This window comes from Lynx canadensis, chromosome B2 (assembly GCF_007474595.2).
Source record: "Lynx canadensis isolate LIC74 chromosome B2, mLynCan4.pri.v2, whole genome shotgun sequence".
NCBI classification, from domain to species: domain Eukaryota; kingdom Metazoa; phylum Chordata; class Mammalia; order Carnivora; family Felidae; genus Lynx; species Lynx canadensis.
In genome coordinates, this window is record NC_044307.1 from 3699641 (window position 1) to 3720015 (window position 20375).

The 20375-nt window shown below is 44.2% G+C and overlaps 2 protein-coding genes and 1 long non-coding RNA gene across 3 annotated transcripts; 1 reads left to right on the forward strand and 2 right to left on the reverse strand.

Annotated features, from left to right (window-relative positions):
• Positions 1 to 596: 596 nt before the first annotated feature.
• On the forward strand, positions 597 to 2623 carry LOC115514845. Its single transcript, XR_003969105.1, has 2 exons — positions 597 to 2144; positions 2267 to 2623. It is a non-coding gene; the product is annotated as an uncharacterized LOC115514845 (long non-coding RNA).
• Positions 2624 to 2907: 284 nt separating this feature from the next.
• Positions 2908 to 10332, reverse strand: LOC115514812 (histone H2B type 1-M). The gene is made up of 2 exons (XM_030317001.1): positions 9844 to 10332; positions 2908 to 4319 (listed from the first exon to the last, which is right to left on the reverse strand). Exon 1 carries the CDS (start codon positions 10231 to 10233, stop codon positions 9853 to 9855), a length of 381 nt encoding a protein of 126 aa, XP_030172861.1. The 5' UTR covers positions 10234 to 10332; the 3' UTR covers positions 2908 to 4319; positions 9844 to 9852.
• On the reverse strand, positions 10268 to 11850 carry H1-4 (H1.4 linker histone, cluster member). The gene has a single exon (XM_030316965.1). It carries the CDS (start codon positions 11802 to 11804, stop codon positions 11148 to 11150), a length of 657 nt encoding a protein of 218 aa, XP_030172825.1. The 5' UTR covers positions 11805 to 11850; the 3' UTR covers positions 10268 to 11147.
• Between the last annotated feature and the right edge of the window lie 8525 nt (positions 11851 to 20375).

Genomic DNA, 20375 nt, shown 5'->3' on the forward strand with positions numbered 1-20375 from the left:
AGAAATCCGCGAGACTCTACAAACAGATCTAAGAGAGCTCGACAGGGTTAGTGGACACATGATCAGCACACAAAATTCATGACCTTTGTATACATTAGCAATGCCTCGGCTGGAACTGAAATTAATAACCAGACGTTATTCACAACAGTACTTTAGATTCTAAGGATTCTAAGTCCAAGAAAAAAAAATTCGAATCTATATGAATAAACTATAAAATGTCATCGAAGGATGTAAAACAAGATTGACTTTAAAGAGTCAGACCTACACTTCACCGTGTTTATGTTTTGTGATGACACCATGCTAAAATGTTCATAAATTCGAGAATACACTAAAAATTTAATGTTATGCCACAAAACGTCGCTGGATTTTTGGTAACATTGTAAAACGCACGTTCGTGAGCTAAAACATTGAAGATGATTCTAAGAAAGAAAGGAAGAGAAAAGGAAAAATAAAGAATGGTGGGTCTTGATTTAGGGCATGCACTTTAAGAAGGGCTAGGGTCATCTTAGGGATATAGCTTTGATCTGCGAAAACGATTTTAATGCTTGTCCAAGCTTTTATAAGTCAAGTTGAGAAGAAGGCTCAGAGGAGCCCGGCTAGAGTTTGGTGTAAATTTTACCTGCTGTTACTTGAATTAATTGCATATGGTTGCCAAGAGATGATGTCTTTACTCTAGGGGGTAAGAGCAGGGACCCTGGACCTAAACTGCCTGGGTTAGAATAAGAATCCCCTCTGCCATTTACTAATGGTAGGACATTGGGTAAACATAATTTTAAGCTTAAGGTGACTCAATATATATGGGGGTAATTAGAATAACAACAGTTCACGTGTGTATTATGAGGAACACCTGAGTTAACATCTGGAAAGTACTCAGAAATGTATCTGGGTGTTTGCAAAAAAAAAAAAAATTAAATAAAGATAGATGAGAAGGATTGTGTGCTATCTGCTCGCAGTTTCACTGATTTTTGTGGGCCCTAGGGACTTTTGCCTTCCTGGGCCTCTCCCTCCACTAAAATAATAAAATTAATAACGTTATTAAAATTACACAAACGTAAATGTATTAACATTACATACTAGAGCCTTTTGGTCAACTTCACAGTTAATATTTATCTTCTGATTTCAGAGAAAATGACAAAATTTTCATGAGCCATTGAAAGTACTGAGGGGCCTGGGCTCTGTGCCGACCGTGCCTAAAGGATTTAGACCTGCGTGCACCCGAATATGAAATTAAAAAGCATGGTTATCCGAGTAGGAAATAAAATTACCCACATACACAGGCATAGGTACACGCAGTGCTCACACGAAATCCCCTACAATTACGAGGACGGTAAACAGGGGCTGGGCAAGCCGGGCGTCCTGCGCGGCCACTGCGAGGGTGTCCTCGGCCACTGGGCAGCGAGGCCGGGCCAGCTCGGAAACCGCCGGAGAGGAGGCCGACCAGGGAAGCTGCTGCCCCGCGGCTCGGTCCGCGCACCGCTCGGTTCCGCGCTGTCATCTGCGGACGGCCCGCTGGATTGTTACGAACGTCCAGCGGCCGCGCGGCGAGGCCGGGTCGCCACGGTTTGCGCACCAGAAAGGGACGAAACGGGAAACAGCCTGCCGGCGGCGACGCCACCAACCGAGAAAACGAACGACCCCACCGCGGAGCCCGAAAAACGAAACGTGGCGCAGGCGCAACGTGAGGCTCGTTGGGGGCGGGACGCGTGCCGCGGAAACGGCCCAATCAGGGGGCGTCATGGACGGGCGTTGCAGGAAGGCCCACTGAGGGAACGAGCGTGGGGGGCGCGGCAGGACAGACCAATGAGAAAGCCGGCGTGTGGGGGCGTCGCAGGACGGGCCAATGAGAGAGCCGGCGTGGGGGCGTGGCTATGAGACTGGCGGTGCGGAGGCGGGGCCTGCCGGGCCACAGGGTCATTTCCATGACTGCGTGGACGCGGAGGATGCAGGACAGTCGCTGCGAATTTTTAGGACTTTCCAGTTCCAGTTTAGACCTGAATGTGACGGGTTTGTGTTGCTGTTTGGCATTCGTAATTCAAGGAAATCCCTTCTTCTGGTTGAAAGCACGGTGTCATTCCCTGGCCTTCCTGCATCAGCATCACCTGGATAATACAACCGGCAAATAACCGGATCCTGCTACAGATCTGGTGAATCAGAAGCTGGGGGGGGGGGGGGGGGCAGTAATCTATGTTTTAAAAATGCTCCAGGTAGTTTTGGTACACGCTGAATTTTGAGACTGCTGCTAAGTATTGTGTTTCCCTTAATTCAGGTGCTGGAAGTGACACCTCAAATGTCAGCTGAGCTAACCCAAGCTGCTTACCTTCAAGGTCGTCACCAGAGCCAAAACAGTGCTTAGGCTTTACCCACTCAGACTTCGATGCCAGAAGATAAAGTGAAAAATATATGTGTGTCTAAAAAGGAGAGATCTCGGGGAATGATTTGGGTCAACAAGGAATGTGGAATTCCATTTCTCCACAAATTTTATTGACCCTAACATCTCATTTACAGACTTTTTGCCCTCCTCATTTAGACTTCTCCAGCAAACATAGTCCATGGTAAATAATGATTCTCTGTAGGCCTGTAACAGCAGTAAATTCTATTTTCATAATTAAAACAACAAATAAAACGAAAATGCTAGAACACTGTTTAGTTTCTTCTTCTTCGCTAAGGCTCTCCTTCTAATGAATCCGTGAACACCAAACCAGGATGGGTTAAATTCGGGCAGAATATTCATACTAATCAATCCTTCTCAGGCAGATCACTTTTCATACTTCATAATTCTATGGCTGATTCACTTTTCAGTTACTGTTTGCATTCATTTTTTCTCTGCATTCATATCTCTCCCCAATTGAAGAAATAAAAAGGGTTTGTTAGGTGCCATTTTGACATCAGCCTTACTATTTGATGTACAAGAAAGATTTTTTTTGTTTTGTTTTGTTTTTTACATGTGGTTGTATAATGAATCTCTGCTCCAATATTACCTACACTTTAGTCATTTTTAGCATGAACACATAATGACTCAAACCAGTAAAGAGAAACCTGGACAATAAGATCTTTGTTCCAAATCCTCCAGTTATCCTTCCACAGGTGGAATTCAAGCAGTTCAAAGGCTTGCATTTTCTTCTTTTAGTTTCTGACCTGAAGAGAATTGGCCCCTCTGATTTCATTTTAATTCAATGACTAAAGAAATCTAATACTTGTTAACATTGGCTAAGCACTTACAAAATTATTTCAAGACTGATTTAAGAGCTTTGCATGAATTATCTTACTTAATCCTTAAAATAGCTCTAAGAAGTAGTATACTATTATTTTTGTTGTGTAGATGTGGAAAGTGAGACTCAGGAATGCTGTCTCTCATTCTTTTGAGCCATTGCAACAACTCACCTCTGGCCCCTGTCCCTGTTGTTATATGTGTACTTTAACTCGTTATGATTGCTGTAAATCCTAATTGAGAGCCTACTGTGTGTCTGGAACAGCCTTAGGCATTGGGGAGTCAGCAGCAAAAAAGACTAACTCTGCCCAATGGACTTTAGAGCCTGGAGAATGGGAAGAGGAAACCAACAATATGCAAATTCATGTCAGTTATGCTAAGGGTAATGAAGAAGAATGAACAGAACAAGTTAAGAGCTGGATTGAAGGGCAACATGTGCATTTGCTGGTCAGAGAGTGTCTCCCAGATGTGGTAACATTGTAACCATCCACTCACCCCCAAACCCAAGAAATGTGAGGCGTATTTGAGGTACGTAAAATGTTCTATTCCCAGCTGGAGGGTCAAACTCATAACAAGGTCTAGCTCTTCATCTCCCTCTTTTCCCTCTGCTTTCTCCAACTATCTTCCTCTGTGCCTTCCCCTTGGTCTTCAGGCTCTGGCGCTCCCTTTCGCAGTAGCCATTTGCTTCTTTCATTCTTCTTCTCAGCTCTCACCTTCTTTCTTCTCCCTATTCCTAAAAAATAGCCACCATTTGGCTGTGATACTTTTATTGTTTTGTATTTATGAAATGCAGCTTAACATTCACAGTTAAACTTTTAGACAAAATTCGAAAACGTTAGTCCTTCACTTTTCTACAATTCCTGTTCCCTTTCCACGGTAGCAATTTCATGGTTGGTGAAAGGAAAGGTCAGTCAAGTGCCGCTGTCCATGTAAAGCAAAGGGAGCGTTTCCTTCTATGTAGCGCTGTGTGCCCATGCCACCAAAATGAAGGTTAAGAACTCTGAACTTTCCCCAGCGTGATCGCCACCTCTCCTAAGTCTTCTTTGCTGCCGCCAGGGTGTGGAGGGCAGTGGGAGTATAAGTCAAGGAGGAGACTGCTGAAGTTGTTCATCTGAATAAAGTACAAAAACATTGCCTTCAATTAGAAATCTCCTTATAACTTTTGGGTCCACAGTTAATCTAAATAAACCCAAACCATTGACAGAATCATCAAAAAAGAAAATAGTTGGAGAATTCAAGTTATGGTCAATCATAGCCATCTAATCAAAACGGTAAACCTATGGTTTTACTTATGACGATGTGTATGGTGAAGAACCAATTTTATCCAAAGAGAGATGTGGCCTTTGCCCTTTGCTGGGAGGGGATCTCTAGGCTCATGGGATGTCCTGCATGATAAGATGATCTTGGTTTACCTAGAAGCCCTGGGCTGCACAGAACAGGGTAATAATGTCACTTATGTTGGGGGCTTTGGGTCATGTGGCATGTGGGCTACCTCCAGAGGGCCTGCTGACTAAAGTTCAGCCATGTGGACAGTCAACCATGTTCATATGACAAATCCCCTAGGTTGGCAATGTCTGTGTTGTGCCAATATTGTGCGGCAGGGCGACATAAATCCTCCCCCAGCCTCCACTGGGAAAGGACCTACCAGAAGCTCTGAGTTGGGAAGCCTGTGCTCCATGCGCCTTTCACCTTGGCTTATGTGTAATCTGTATCCTTTTGATGTAATAAATAACCCCCAACCTTGGGTGTAACAACTTTTAGTGGATTCTGTGGTATAATTCTAGTGAATGATCAAATCCGAGGATGGTTTTGGAGACCCTTCATCTTTGCACTTGGTGTCAGACGTGAGGGGACGCTTATGGGAGTGTACCTGAACTTTGCACTGTGCCACAATGATATTAGTATTACTAGATTCTGTTTAGTACTCAAATATTGGGATGAACATTTTGTCTTAAGGAGCTTTGTAGTTTCCATGGGAGCCCAAGTCTATTCCCCTGCCGGTGGATTTCCAAAGAGTGGTAAACACTTTTTTAGGTCTTAGTGAGTGATAATAATAATAAAAAAAAAAAAATTGAAGATGTAGCTATAAGTTTCACTGATGGTCTACTAACCTGAGAGCTCCAGAAGGTCAAGGACACCCTCACCTCTTTTTGTATTTCCAGTGCCCATGCCTGTGTCTGACTCAAAGATGTTCAATTGACTATCTCTTGAATGAGCTGATTTATAGTAATACTCTGAACTGTCGCCATGCTACAATCTAGTAAGAATTTTGACACATGTCATGGATCTCCTTATAAGCCTTCATGACTAAATTAATCTCTTTAGTTTCTTCTTGTATGTCTCCTACCTCTTAATCTGTTACCTTACACTTGAAACATTGTAGTTTACTTTTAAGTCTGACTCAATCATAAATTCAAATTCCACCTCTTAAATCAACTAATTGAGCTTTTACTTCTTGTCCCACTTTAAATTTTATTAATTTTTATTTTTTATATCATTGATTTTTATATCATTAATTTGTTATATTTGCATAGGCCAAAGTATTTTTCAGATTTTACCTCCCCCCCCCCCCCCCCCAAGGAGTTAGAAGTTTATTGAATACACTGAAAGGGAGTGATAGGACAGCAGAGAAGAGGCTAGCTCTCTGCTTGGGGTTTTATCTTTTTATTGTATTTGTTTTCCCTTTTAATTTATCTTTTCCAAACCTACTAGTTTTGTTGGATATTCCTACAACCATCATGAAGCAGAGATTTGTTGTACAGATGGCTGTTTACGATTTCTCTGTTGAATTCATTCAATTCATTCAACATTTTCTCTATATACTGGCAACGTGCTGGTTTATTTGACTACGGAGACAACTGTTCGGTCCTTACAATCTCAGGGAGAAGTCCATCAGGACATCATGAGGAGTTTCATTGGCTTTTGTCTTTGTGGATTGTGGTCAATTTTAGTCTAACTCCTGGAATTCTTAACGACCTAAAGGAATTAGGTCTAGATGATTTCTGACTACTCCTTAAATAACAAATACTTTTTATAATCGAGTAATTAAAGCATTAAAAAATGATGTGAAAATTTCACAATATGTTCACATCCTTACCTGGAAAGGTGAGCTGGAACCCAGTTCCCCTTCTGATTACATGCCACATTTAAAGTGACTTGCTTCTAATTAGTAGAAAGTGGCAGAAGTGACAGCATGTGACATTCAAAACTAGGTCACAGAGACTTCAAGGGTACGTTCTCTGCCTGACTTCTCTTTCTGCAAGAGAAATGCTACCACATTTTGAAGAGATTTACCCTCCTGAGGGTTCCTGGCAGGGAACTGAGGTGTTACTGTGGTTCTCCTGCCAACAGCCAACAGGAACTCGTGCAGGAGGGCAGCCAGCCAACTCTGGTAAGAAATAAGGAACCTTCCAGCTGTGGTCAAGCCCTCAGGGGACTGCAGCCTGTTTGTACATCTCAACTTCAGCCCCAGGAGGGACCCTGGGCAGAACCACCCAGTTAAGTCACTTGTGGATTCCTGATCCTCAGAAACAAATTGAGAGAAGAAATGTTCATGGATTGAGCTGTTGAGTTTTGGGTAGTTTGTTACACAGCAGTAGATAATAGAGGAGAGTTACCATAATCTTAATGACAAAATCTGATATGGCTAAACCCAAAAGAGAGTGTGACTCGAGTAGGGGAAAAAAAACCACTCTAAAATATTAAAATGTATGCAGCTGATATTTAAGATAATAATATAACATGACCACGTAAGATTTGGGCTGGGGATGCAAGTATAGATTAACATTAGGAAATCTACATATATTCATTGTGGCAGGATAAAGGAGAAAAAGCACATGAGCTCATCAAATGGCAAAAATTCATATATCATTCCTAATAAAAAGACTTAAAATAAATTTAGAAGTAAACTAAGCAACACATACAGATTACACACACACACACAGACACAGACACACACACACACACACACACACACACACTCACGTGCACATGTGAACGAGCAGGGAAACAAATTTTTATGTCATGAACTACCAAAGCCACTTTGATGAAAAAGAGGAAAAAGACCATGATGACTGAGAGCATACCTATATGGCATCCAGTTTGTGATTTTACCTGATACAATAACATGATAATGTAATTAACATGAATAGTTATTGGAAAGAATATTAATTTTTTTAAATTTCCTAATTATAGTATTATATGCACTGAAAAGCAAGACAGTCCATTAAATATCGATTAGAATTACAAAGTTTAGTAATCAGATAGGTATAGAGTGCATGTAAATAATTTCTCAATTATCCTCCCCTCCCCCCCAAGTATTTATAACAGTATTTCAGTCTGATGGCACCTGTCAGAACAGGTCGAAGACACAACCTTGTTGTAATCAGCCTTCTATCTCTTGTGAGAGTTTATGGGGCTTAGGTCACAGTGTGATGCAGTGACCCCCCCTTTTTTATATCAGTTTTCACTCTATTTTATTTATTTTTAATTACACGAGTAATCCATTAACTCTAAAACATCCTCAGCCATGATCTTTGAAAGCTCACATCAGCATCATTCTCTCTGGTTGTCCTTCTGGTACCAAGATTAGATGTATTTCAGACAATTTTGCTACCAATTCCAGATCTCTTGAATTCACTTTTACTTTTCTCTCTCTAGATTTTGGATAATTAAGACCTGCTTACAGAGTTCATGAAAATTCTTCAGCTGGGTCCAATTGGCTATTTAGCCTATCCAGCAAGCTTTTTAAATGTTAATTTTCTTATAATTAATTGTGTGTGTGTGTGTATCTGGAATTTGTATTTGGTTCTTTTTTTCAAATCTTTGTGGTCATTCTTTGCATTCTCTTAGGCTCTCAGCATATTTCAAATAGTCCTTTTTCCCCCTTTGTAAATAATAAATTATTTACTTATTTTGAGAGAGAGAGAGAGAGAGAGAGAGAGAGAGAGAGAGAGAGAGAGAGAACCTCAAGCTAGCTCCACATTCAGCCAGATGGGACTTGATCTCACCAACCCTGGGATCCTGACCTGAGCCCAAATCAAGAGTTGTGCGCTCAACCAACTGAGCCACCCAGGTGTCTCCCCCTTTTTCTTTTAAAAGTTATTAAAGTGAGCCACTTGAAATCTGTATCTGTTAATTTCCTTTTACTCCGTTTATTTCCCTGCTCTTATTCTGGGTCACAGTGTCTTGTTGAATAATGTGCTAATGTCCTGTAGGAAGCCTCTCGTTCCTTTTCTTCCAGGTGTCCTATGGGGGATTTGTTGAGGCCTACAATGAAGCTCATTCCCCCAGAGAGGATTAGCGTTTGCATTATCCAGGTGCTCAGGGGCACAAAGCCAGTTTGGGCTTAATCCCTAAATTAATTCTCAACCTGGGTGTTTGAATCCCTGTGATATTGACGCCAGAAACCAATGGATTGTCCAGATTGCCGGTGGCAGAATCTACCTTGCTCAGCAGCAAGGCTCGGGGCACCCTCTTCCTTGCCATCGTCCGTGGCGAGTGTGGGTCTGTGTGCATGTGTGTGTGTCTGTGTGTGTGCTCGTTTCTAGCTCACCTTCTACCCTGAGGATGTGACCCGGCAGGTGCGTCAGCGTCACCAGGAAAGATTTCTCATCAGGTTTCTTGGCGAATAATAAAGAAAGTCTACATTTTCCTCACTCCCCAGCAGCTGAAACCCTTCAGGCCGGCGAAGCTTGTGCAACAGAAGCCGCTGCCTGCCCGAAAGGCTTTCCTTCCCTTCCAACCTCCACTCCGGCCTCACCTCAAGGGTACGCCAGGGAAGCGGCCAGGGTGCTGAGAAGGGGGCCTCGGTCCCCGGGGGGGGGGGGGGGCATCGCCTCATCACAGTCACACACCTGATGGGACTGAGTAGTGGGCCTCTGTCTCGTGGCCCAGAGGACTTTACAGCTGAACGCTTCCCAAAGACTGTAAGCGAAATAGGACTTCCTAGGACCGAGGCGACGGTAACTGACAGGACTGGAAGGCCTCTCGGAGCCCGGACACGTTCCCTTCCGGTCCCGCTGCGACTTTTGGATACAGTATAGACTCTGCCACCCTCCTCCCCCAGAGAGGCCCCCTCCCTGGCCGGCTGCTCAGAGCAAACAGATATGGGAGCGGCTGCAAAGCAGGCCGACCAGAAAAGCCCACGTACATTTACCGGACGCTCCCACGGCCTTCGGCTGTTTTCAGTATCACCTCCATACGTTAAAAAGGAAAAGAAAAAAAAAAGGTGAGGAGAACAAAGTTTTCAGAGCAGGCTCCTTTGTGCTCCGGGTAAGCTCCTTCCTTATTAACTGCCTGAACAACGTGACGATCAATTTGGAGCCCGGCCCACGGAACCAGGAGTTGTACACTTGCAATGGCGTTTCATTTAAAATTAAGGTCTAGTTTGGTGAAACCGAAGGAATAATGGATGTAGAGAATCGTTGTTTATGGTGAGCACGCAATTTATACTGTAGGTGTTACTGACAGAGTAACTTGAAAATACTTTCTACGCAGCCCTAACCAGAAATTGAGTCGTGCTAGATTACCAGATCCTCGAAAACAGCTTCCGTAATGAAAGGGTTACACCTCATTTGTTGAAAACATGCATGGCTCTGAAAAGAGCCTTTGGGGTTGGGCAAGGGGGCGCTTACTTGGCGAGTCTACTTGGAGCTGGTGTACTTGGTGACGGCCTTGGTGCCCTCGGACACGGCGTGCTTGGCCAGCTCCCCGGGCAGCAGCAGGCGCACGGCCGTCTGGATCTCCCGGGACGTGATGGTCGAGCGCTTGTTGTAATGCGCCAGGCGCGACGCCTCGCCCGCGATGCGCTCGAAGATGTCGTTGACGAACGAGTTCATGATGCCCATGGCCTTGGACGAGATGCCGGTGTCGGGGTGCACCTGCTTCAGGACCTTGTACACGTACACCGAGTAGCTCTCCTTGCGGCTGCGCTTGCGCTTCTTGCCGTCCTTCTTCTGCGCCTTGGTCACCGCCTTCTTGGAGCCCTTCTTCGGCGCCGGGGCGGATTTGGTGGGTTCAGGCATTGCGGCGTGAAGTTAATACGCTATAACTAAGAGCTGGGAAAATAACTCGCGGCACCAAAGCCACGTTTATTTATAGATGCGGTATTCAAATGAGGTTAGTAAGATTTCGTCCGCGATTGGATTAATTTTAGTGTGTCGTCACAAATGCGGATGTAAAAGATACTTGCAGGTCTAGCTTTTCATTGGCTGCTTCCTTACTTAGCTTCGAGCCAATCAGAAGGCTTAGAGTAGGCTGCCTAAAGCTACTATAAATAAGCCTGTTAAAGAACTTGCGCCGTAGATTTCAGTCACTGAAACTTTTACGGAGGACATCCTCGCTTTCGGTTTATAGGTGTAGACCACTCCCTGCTGGCTAGTATGGCTTCGTGCTTGGAATCTGGGGCCTGCACCAGTCGGTATCTGGCGGTTAGGATGCGTCAGGCTTTAGGCGGGGTAGTAAGTGGCCGTTGGACCGAAGCCCATAGTCCTTCCCAGCTCGCCTCATTGATTAGCAACCTGCTCTATTGCGCCGGGCCGGTCAGTAGGTGAAACACCGTACGTACCTGTACTAGCAAATGCCTGGGAAATAACGCTTCCCAGACTTCTGTTCTCACTCTCACCCTGGCCGTCAGTGTGGGGGAAATCTACAACTGACCAGCCTACTCGAGAAATAAGCTCGAGTTTGCGTCGTGGGTAGGCTTCCGGGGCCTTTACTGACACCCCCGCACGTACAAGTTTTTAGGGGGTGCACGCAACTAAGCCTTGCCAAGAGACGCCGCTCCGTGCTCGAGGGACCGCCCTACCGAGGAGGTGTCCTCCCTCCGGCCACGCCCCCAAAGGAACACAGTGCAACAGCTCTTTCCTTGAGGTCTGTGGGTGGCTCTGAAAAGAGCCTTTGGGTTGTGTTGAGCTTCTAAGCAGTAGGCCAAAGAAACTTATTTCTTCTTAGCTGCCTTCTTTGGCTTGGCTGCCTTGGGCTTGGCGGTCTTTGGCTTGGCCGCCTTGGGTTTCACGGCTTTGGCCTTCGCTGGGCTCTTAGGCGCCTTCTTGGCCTTGGCTGCTTTCGCTTTTTTCGGGCTCTTTGCCTTTTTGGCTCCTGCAGCCGCCGCGGGCTTCTTCGCCTTCTTTGGGGTCTTCTTGGCGCTCTTCTTCGGGGTGCTGGCCCCCGTCGCCTTCTTGGGTTTCTTGGCCGCCCCGGCAGCCTTCTTGGGCTTGGCCGCGCCCGCCTTCTTGGCTTTGGGCTTGGCCTCCCCGGACGCCGCCTTCTTGTTGAGCTTGAACGAGCCCGAGGCGCCGGTGCCCTTGGTCTGCACCAGAGTGCCCTTGCTCACCAGGCTCTTGAGGCCCAGTTTGATGCGGCTGTTGTTCTTCTCCACGTCGTAGCCGGCGGCCGCCAGCGCCTTCTTGAGCGCGGCCAGGGACACGCCGCTGCGCTCTTTGGAGGCGGCTACGGCCTTGGTGATGAGCTCGGACACCGGCGGCCCGGACGCCTTGCGCTTGGCGGCGCCTGCGGACTTGCGGGCCTTCTTCTTCACGGGCGTCTTCTCGGCGGGGGCCGGAGCGGCGGGCGCGGCGGGCGCGGTCTCGGACATGTCGAAGGCGGGCGCGGGGAGAGCGACTCGAGCCGGAAGCGGAGGCACTGGCCGGGACTCGGGCCGCGCCGCTGCGCCCTCCCGTTTATATAGGGCGGAGCTGCGCCGTGATTGGTGCGCTGTCCAGCCCGCCTCGCTGGCAGCCGCAGAGTGTCCTCTCGGATCCCGAGTTGTGTTTGTTACACCTCAAAAAATGCCAAAAATATCAAAATTCTCTACATCGAATCGCCCGGTTTTTCTCACAAAATGATCCCTGAAGCCTCAGGCTTCACGCCGGTCTCAAATTATGAAGAAAGCACAAAGCTTTATGCCAGAAACTTACAATATTTCCCGCCGTGCTCTTCAAATTTCAACTCAGAGAAACAAAACTTTCTATTTTCTTCGTAAATTATAAACCGATCTTTAACTGTGGAGTTTTCTGACCTCTCAAATAGGATTCTCCAAGTGGTTAGCTTCTTATATGTCCAAAAACCGTGCCACTGGCACTAAGATTTTTATTACAAATCTGCGCTTAAGTGAGGGAAGTAACACAGGCTCCTCGGAGAGTCCTGCCTATTGAGCCGAGGGCATTTGAGTTCATCAAACTGGTTTAGTTTAATGGCAAACAAATTATTGCCCATTTGGGGTTAGATTTTGGACCCCTGGGACATCAGTCTATGCAGTCATGGTTTTATTTCTGTCGGCTGCATCTGGGTTTTTAAATAATTCTTTAGGATAATTCTTTTCCTTTCTGCTCCCAAGGGTTGGGGGCGGGGCTGTTGCTTCTCTTTTCCCTGGACAACTGCTCCATGAGTTTAGATACCTTGAATTCAGGATTATTTGGGACGGTAAGGGGACCCCAAAACATAGTCAGGGTGGACAGATGCAAAAGGATTAATTTTCAAATAACACAGAGATGAGGTCCATAAAATCATTGGAAGTGGAGGGACACGTTGAGGAATTTGCAGTGTTGCGGGGTTCTTTGGCACATTCTTCAGGATGAAACTGTAAGAAACGAGTTAGAGATGCAATTCAAGCGTTGATCGTATGGGGAAATACGTTCGAAGTGTAAATGATGACATATCTACTCCCATTATTAGAGCAACCCAGACCCTGTCGATAGCTGATGAATGGCTCAATACTCAATACTCAATACTCAATAGCTGATGAATGTCTAGTCCACCTGCGAAATATGGCTTCCGTCATGAAGATTATGGCCCTATGCTTCCCAGACATCCATAAAAAAGAAAACAAGTTACGTGTTGGATTGAATTGCAAGTTCAGATTTGCATCTCAGAGGTGGATCTTTGCGGGACTATGCAAGTTAAGTCATGGTCCTCTGAAGACATCCTTTGCAAGATCTGTGAAAGACGGGTTTGTCTGGGTAATTGCCCAATCAACAGAGAGTCTATGTTAGCAATGACCATCCAACTAAAGAAATCATTCCTGGAAAATGGTCTGGCTGGAATTGTCTTTAAAAACTTGCAAGCCATGTACTTGAGAGACAACGTACCATTTTGGCCAGTGCTATAAAGTGATACGACACCATTCTTTGAGTGTAGCTGGTTGTAACACAGCATTGGGCATCACGGTAATTTTTAGTTTTGTCGCCACAAATCTCCCTGCACAACAGACCTTACTACTGAAATCAAAAGAGAATATATACCTTTGATACAACATTAATTACAAGTTTCAGATTAGTGCTACTTAAGTTAATGCTGGTATAAAATCAACGTAAATAATCTGTATTTTTAAAGCCTTAATGTATAAACATTTCAATGTAATTAGTGCATGCTAGTGAAAAATAAATATGCCCTTTGGTATATATTAATATAAAAAGGGAGAGGATAAGGTTCCAAAACAGACCAGTTGATAGTTACTAGGGAAACTGATTTATGGGCATTCAATCCCAGAACAGTGTGTTATACTCATTTTCAATGACAAACAATAACTTTTGCAAATGGCTGAAATTTGCACAACCCATTGAAGTTTTCTCTTAAATGTCTGGTTTGAGCCTATGTAATCCTTACACTTCTGACGTTGAGGGACTCAATGTCTCCAAATTCTGTGATCTTTCAACTCACCTATGCTTGTCTCCGCTGGTACAGTGTGTTTTCCCATCAATAAAATGAACTGATGGGTTCAAAGAATACACTGAGCATCTCCCACTATGAAAGCAAATGTTTATTTGACACTCTTCTATGATGGCATAAGAGTAACACCAAAGGCTCTACTTTACTATTGATCTATCAGCTTGGCTGGCCCTATTCCAACTACCTAGGGGGTGTGTGTGTGTGTGTGTGTACTTGTATTTTAAGTTTAGATTCCAAAGTCTTTCTTCAGATGATTCTGAACCAGTAACTCCAGGGAGTCTCAGAATATCTAACAAGTCCCTGGTTCCCTCTGATGCCCAGCTGAGTCTGGGAACTACTGCTGTCCCTGGAGGTGACCAACAGGTCAAACCCGTTTTCTGTCATGCGAGGGTTCCTGCAGATTTCTGGACTTGCCTGTGACATGCCAGACGTGACCCCAGGTTGAGAGGGTGTGTTGCAGCAATCCAACCCTGACTCCCCTGGATTCCCACCTGACTGGGCACTCAAGTGGGCTCTGGAAGGGTGAGAAAGTGATGGCAAAGCCTCCCATGCTTCATGATTTTCCATCCACGCGGGGTGGATAAGCCTTGGTTTCCTGTGGACTCCCAGAAGCCCCTAGTATGGCATCTCTGCTCCTCATCCCGTTTTATCATTCTTTTTTTTTTTTTTAATTTTTAAAAATGCTTACTTATTTTGAGAGAGAGAGCGGGCGTGCGCATGCAGGTGGGGGAGGGGCAGAGAGCGAGAGGGAGACAGAGAATCCCAAGCAGGCTCCAGGCTCTGAGCTGTCAGTGCAGACCCTGCAGTGGGGCTCGAACCCACAGACCTTGAGACCATAGCCTGAGCCGAAGTCGGAAGCCTAAGGGACTGAGCCACCAGGTGCCCCTCTCACTTTATCATTCTCAATAAAAGCTACCCTTTCCACTTACTGGTCATTGTACTCTGTGCTACCTACATTCTTACTTGGTCAATGTAACCATCCCTAGCCTGGGCTGTTGTCCCTATTTTACAAAGGAGCATATGGACTTGCACCGGCTAAGGACTTCCGAGCAGGCTGTTGCTGACAGGTACATCTAGGTTTTCAGCTCACATCTGTCTGACTTCAAAGTATGTGCTCTTAATGTGTTTTCCAGACGGTAGGTCTGAATAATCACTAGAGGTTGTGAAATCAATTTAGTAGCACAGGCCACGTGTTTCTTTTTCTTTCTTTCTTTCCTTCATTCTTTCTCTCTCTCTCTCCCTCCCTTCCTCCATCTTTCTTTCTTTCTTTCTTTCTTTCTTTCTTTCTTTCTTTCTTTCATTATTTCTCTCTCTCTCCCTCCCTTCCTCCATCTTTCTTTCTTTCCCTTTCTCTTTTCTTCTTCTTCTTTCTTTCTTCTTCCTGAACTAGACTAGAATATCCAATACCAGTGCCCAATGCCTGTGGCTTCAGTTACGCACTCAGTTCTTGTGAACTGTGTGCTGATGCCTCCCATGTGAACGTATTTTTTGCTGTGTGGGATCATAGGCTAGAGTGGAGGAGTCTTCCTCATGGAATTCTTGAACTCATGAAGTATTCTCAAGTTTTAATCTCCAATGAGGTAAAGAAAAAAAGGGGGGATTATCTGATACGGACTTTTTTTTTAAGCCTCTAAAAAAAAAAAACCCAAGTGATGGACAATGGGGAGCATGTTGGAATGGTGGCCACGATAGCAATGTGGGAAGAGGCACAACAATATGATTTGCAGACAAGTTAAAGGCATAGGAAGCTTGTACTTGGTTCCTTTTACTCCATCGTTCGGGTTCCAAGCACTTGACTCTGCACTTGGCTTATTAATGTTGTCATGAGTGCTTTAGTGAGACAGAGTTGGGGATGAGGTGCTTTTTGCAGGACAAACGAGTCCTTCCCGAGTTTTCCGCACAGGAGGTGATAGTACGCAAAGGACGTGGCACCGTGGACTGTGGTCACTGTGTGGATCACGTTTGGAACTCTGTCTGTTGGGACGACTTCCCCTCTGTGGACGTTTAATAGGTACTCTATCTTAGCTTTTGGTTGTAGAACATTCTGGCAAATTTTTCGTAAAGGACCTATATGTTACCTTACAAATCTCTTTCTTATCTATTCTCCATTCATAACCATGTGTGGATTGCACACCGTTCATCCAAGTGTGGATTGCACCGCCTAGACTATTGGACTTGCAACATTGTCTTGGAACTATAAAACGTCGGGGAGAACTTTATTATCAGCCCATAAGAGAACGTTGAAATGAACTAGGGTACACTTGCAATACTTAAGAATACGAAGCTACAGAAATGGGTAAGAACCATCTCTCGGAAGTAATAAGGAGCAAGTTCTAGGATGTATGGCTACGTTGAAAAGCCAAGTGCAAAGAGTATCCATAGTATGACAACCTCCCTAGGAGAAAGAAGAGGAACATAAGAAAAACACACCTTCTTCTATTGTGCGGAAGATGTACAGGAAGGATAAACCAAAAATAAAGGGAGATGGTTATCTAGGCAGTGGGGGAGGGGTTAGAAAGGAGTAATAAAGAAGGGAGAAAGGGGAACAGAGCGTCAGGGTGAGGAGGAGTACCGGTTTATTGAATACGTCTGTTGGTGTAACTGGACCTCTTCCAACTATAGTAATGTTACATGTACCAGTAAAATAAACTGTTAAAAGCGATAGGGTTGGGAAGGAACCCAGCACATCTGGCCTTTAAGTATCATTCTCCAATAAAAAGAACCAGGGCTCCTTGGATAAGTGGTTGATTCCAAGGAGGGAACAGGCAAAGACAGGATGGGCCTGGAACATCTTTGGGTACCAGAAGACAAGGAAATGTTTTCATAAAGATGGAAACTTTGAAAAAAACATGGCAGCCAGTCTCAAGGAGCTACTAATGACCAAAGCTGCTGCCATTTGAGCAACAAAATAAAAATCGGTGATGTCGGACTTTTTAGCTCCCTAGAATAAAATATGTATCCATAAGTACATAATACTTCACGAGAAAGACAATCTCCCCTCGTTGCGGATACAATCCACATGTGGATGCTAAAATCGCCAGGCGGAAGTTAAAGGAACAGCAGGGTTTTCAGTCTCAGAGTGTCTTCCCCTAAGACACCTATCAACTACGAAGACAAAGGTAATAAGGTTACAGTGGTTCACCCCAGAAGACATCCCTTAACTACGTGAGCAAGGTAAATGTGACAAGTAATAGGACATATGGACATCACGAATTCCTTGCAGTGAGAAACACCTGTTTGGGGATATTTCCTGGCAGAAATAGCATAAGCTCACTCCAATGACAAGGAAACATCACACAAATTCAAATCGAGTGGCATTCCTTTAAAATACATCATCAGTAGTCCTCAAAAGTGTGAAGGTCAGGAGAGATGAGAGGACAGACTAAGGAACTATTATAGACCTGAAAATCCTGAGGAAAACAATAAGTAAACTCAACGCGGGATCCTGAATAAGACCTTGGAACAGAAAAAGGATACCGGTGGAAAGGTTTGTCAAATTTGAAAAAAGTCTAACTTGGTAAATAACATTGTGCCAATGTCCATTTCCTGTTCTTTTGTTCGCTTGTTTGTTTTGTTTTGTCGCATTTCCTGTATTGTCGTTGTTCCTGTATTGTCGTTGTACAACGGTTATGTAAGACATGAGCATTAGGGGAAGCCAGTTGAGCGCTACAAGGGAATTTTTGTACCAGTTTTGTAACTTCTGTGTAATCTAAAAACTAGTTCAAAATAAAAAGTTTTCTAAAAAAAGTTTCTCTTCAATCTCACCATGTTGTAACACCTTTTCACAGAAAGGGAAAACATCCATGTGACATAGCTTCTCCATAGTGGTGAGAAATGTAGATGACTTTTTATTCTTGTGTCCGAGCTTTTATGTTTTTTCCAGTTTCACCATAGCCATGGATCCATGAATTACTTTATATAGCAAACAACATGCTTCCCTTAAAACTATGATAAAGATTTTTTTTTTGTGTTTTGTTGTGGTTTTTTTGTATGCTAAGTTTCCCAGACACCAGGGAGTACAGGCTGAGACACCATTTGATCTTTCTCTGGACTTTCACTGAAATTATTTCTTTGGTTTTTACTCTAAGATTTATTATATACATCCGTGCACGTTCTGGGTTGTAGTTTGTCCTGCTGATTTTGAATGTATATGTGACCCACACCATAGTGTACTCACTCCTCTGTCTTGATTCTTCCCTCAATAAGAACCCCCCTTCTGTATTATTGTAAGAGAGAGCTTCTGTTGTCGAGTTGCACTGTGTTATATTCATTTATAAACGTGGGCCCAATGTATTTCTATCTAGCTTCCTGTGCCTGGACATCCTCCTGGTTAGATGATTAAGCAACTTTTAATTTTCAAAAATGTTTGCCGCAATTTTTCCTGAACCCACTCCCTTCTCCACCGTGTCTTGACTCTTGCGCCCTCATCAAATCTAATTCCTGTCCCCTCGAGGCTGAGTGAACTTGTGACAGCTCACACCAAGAGGGTGGGGGGATTGAGGCTGTGTGACTTCCGAGCCCAGGTCGTACGGAGCAACCAGCTTTTGCCTTATTTGCTGGAGCCCTCAGGCTTGCTCTCTGAGCTATCTGAGAAGAATTTTGGTGATTCTGAGGCCACCAGGCTGTGAGGAAACCAACCTCTGTTGGAGACCGTGTTTGGGCACTCTGGTTGGCTGTCTTAATATTTGAACCATCCTACTTCTAGGACCAGAAATATGAGACGAGGCTCCAGATTATTCCAACTGACAGTGGTAAAGTCTTTTCATCTGAAGTCCCAAACATAATGGCAGAGATCCAAGCCAGCTCTGTTCTGCTCTATCTAAATTCCTGGTCCAAAGTCTGTGGGCATAACAAAATGGCGGTTGTTTTTAGCAATTAAGTTTTGAGATATTTTGTAACTTGAACAGTAATGATTTCAGTTTATTTTCATGTAACTTATTAGCGGATCAGTGGCCTTAAAAACATTTTGGTCATAGCCTGCATCAAGAAACACGTCTTGGGGCACCTGGGTGGCTCAGTCGGTTGAGAGACCGACTTCGGCTCAGGTCGTGATCCCACGGTTTGTGAGTTCGAGCCCCGTGTCGGCTCTGTGCTGACAGCTCGGAGCCTGGAGCCTGCTTCGGATTCTGGGTCTCCCTCTCTCTCTCTGCCCCTCCCCCGCTCATGCTGTCTCTCTCTGTCTCTCAAAAATAAATAAACATTAAAAAAAATTAAAAAGAAACACGTCTTACAACATTATATTCACCCTGGCCTACCCTCATCCTGCGTGTCCTAACTGAAGACAAAACAAAATAATAAGTATGTTTTTTTTGTGCAATTTGCTCTGCTACTTTCTCTTCTTCACTCCCTTCCCCTCCCTCCCCTCCCTTCCCTTTCAGTCCCTTCCCTTCTTTCTCCTCTCTTCTCTATTTAATTCCAACAAAGTTGACTACTGGCAACTAAACTGCTTTTATAAATGATAGGTCTCAATCAGCAGACTGAAGGAAATCTGTGCTAGAGGCTGCAGTTTAAGAGGTGATCTCAAACTCATTTTTACCTTATAGAGTGTGCGTGTATTTCTATATCTATCTTACATATTTACAATCGGTATACATATGTACCTACATGTATTTTAAGTTCAAGTTGTTCTATACGTTGGCCCAGGCTAAATAAATCAGTGAAATAAAGATAAAAAATATGGCAAGAGAAAAATCTAAGAAATCTAAACTTAATTTGGATGTTGAATCACATCGAGTCTCCACAAACCCATCTTGTTTCAAGATGAAAGCCTGAGAGAGGTCAGGGACTTGTCCTCTGGGTTACCAGCAAGGAGATCCCATGGAACCTGGATTGCAGGAAGGATCCTTGAAAAAGGTGGAGGTGGAGAGCGTTTTGGATCTGGGGTGAGTGAAGGATTGGGGTGTCTTTTCTTGGACTGGAAGTGCATAAAAGTATAAAGCATAAGTGTCTACATATATATCTTAAGAGTCCAAACACAGATCCCTTAATCCTGGCAAAATCCCAAACAATACCGTCTTCGGTCTGGAAAGAGAGTGCCTAGAGAAACAATGACTTCAGAGATATCAAACTACCTCTTCGTAACCTTAACCATTGAAATCATAATCATTGTCTGACCTCCAGTATCCTTCGGCATCCATTTCTTCAAAGATGTCGCAGTTGTCTTTAGAAGAGATGGTTCAATGAATAAGAACAGGTTGCATCTGGCCTTCTTGCATATCTCTACTCTGTTCTTCACTTTCCCTCTTTATCCATCATAACTCCGATTGTTATTTCCTCAGGATCCCTTTATTTTTCCTCTTCACTCCCCCTGCATTATATGCATTTGCTGGTTTGTAAATGTAAGATCTATATATTTACACAGATTGTTCATTCATACACGGTGGCAGTTTGGCATAATGGCAGACTCTTTTATAGTTATCTACTGCTGCATAACAAATTTTCCCAACCTTTAATGGCTTAAAATAATAAAAAGGATTTACTATCTCACACAGTTTCCATG

Excerpts from the sequence above, each read along its gene's own strand:
- LOC115514812 (XM_030317001.1), bottom strand. The coding sequence starts at position 10,233 with ATGCCTGAACCCACCAAATCCGCCCCGGCGCCGAAGAAGGGCTCCAAG.
- H1-4 (XM_030316965.1), bottom strand. The coding sequence starts at position 11,804 with ATGTCCGAGACCGCGCCCGCCGCGCCCGCCGCTCCGGCCCCCGCCGAG.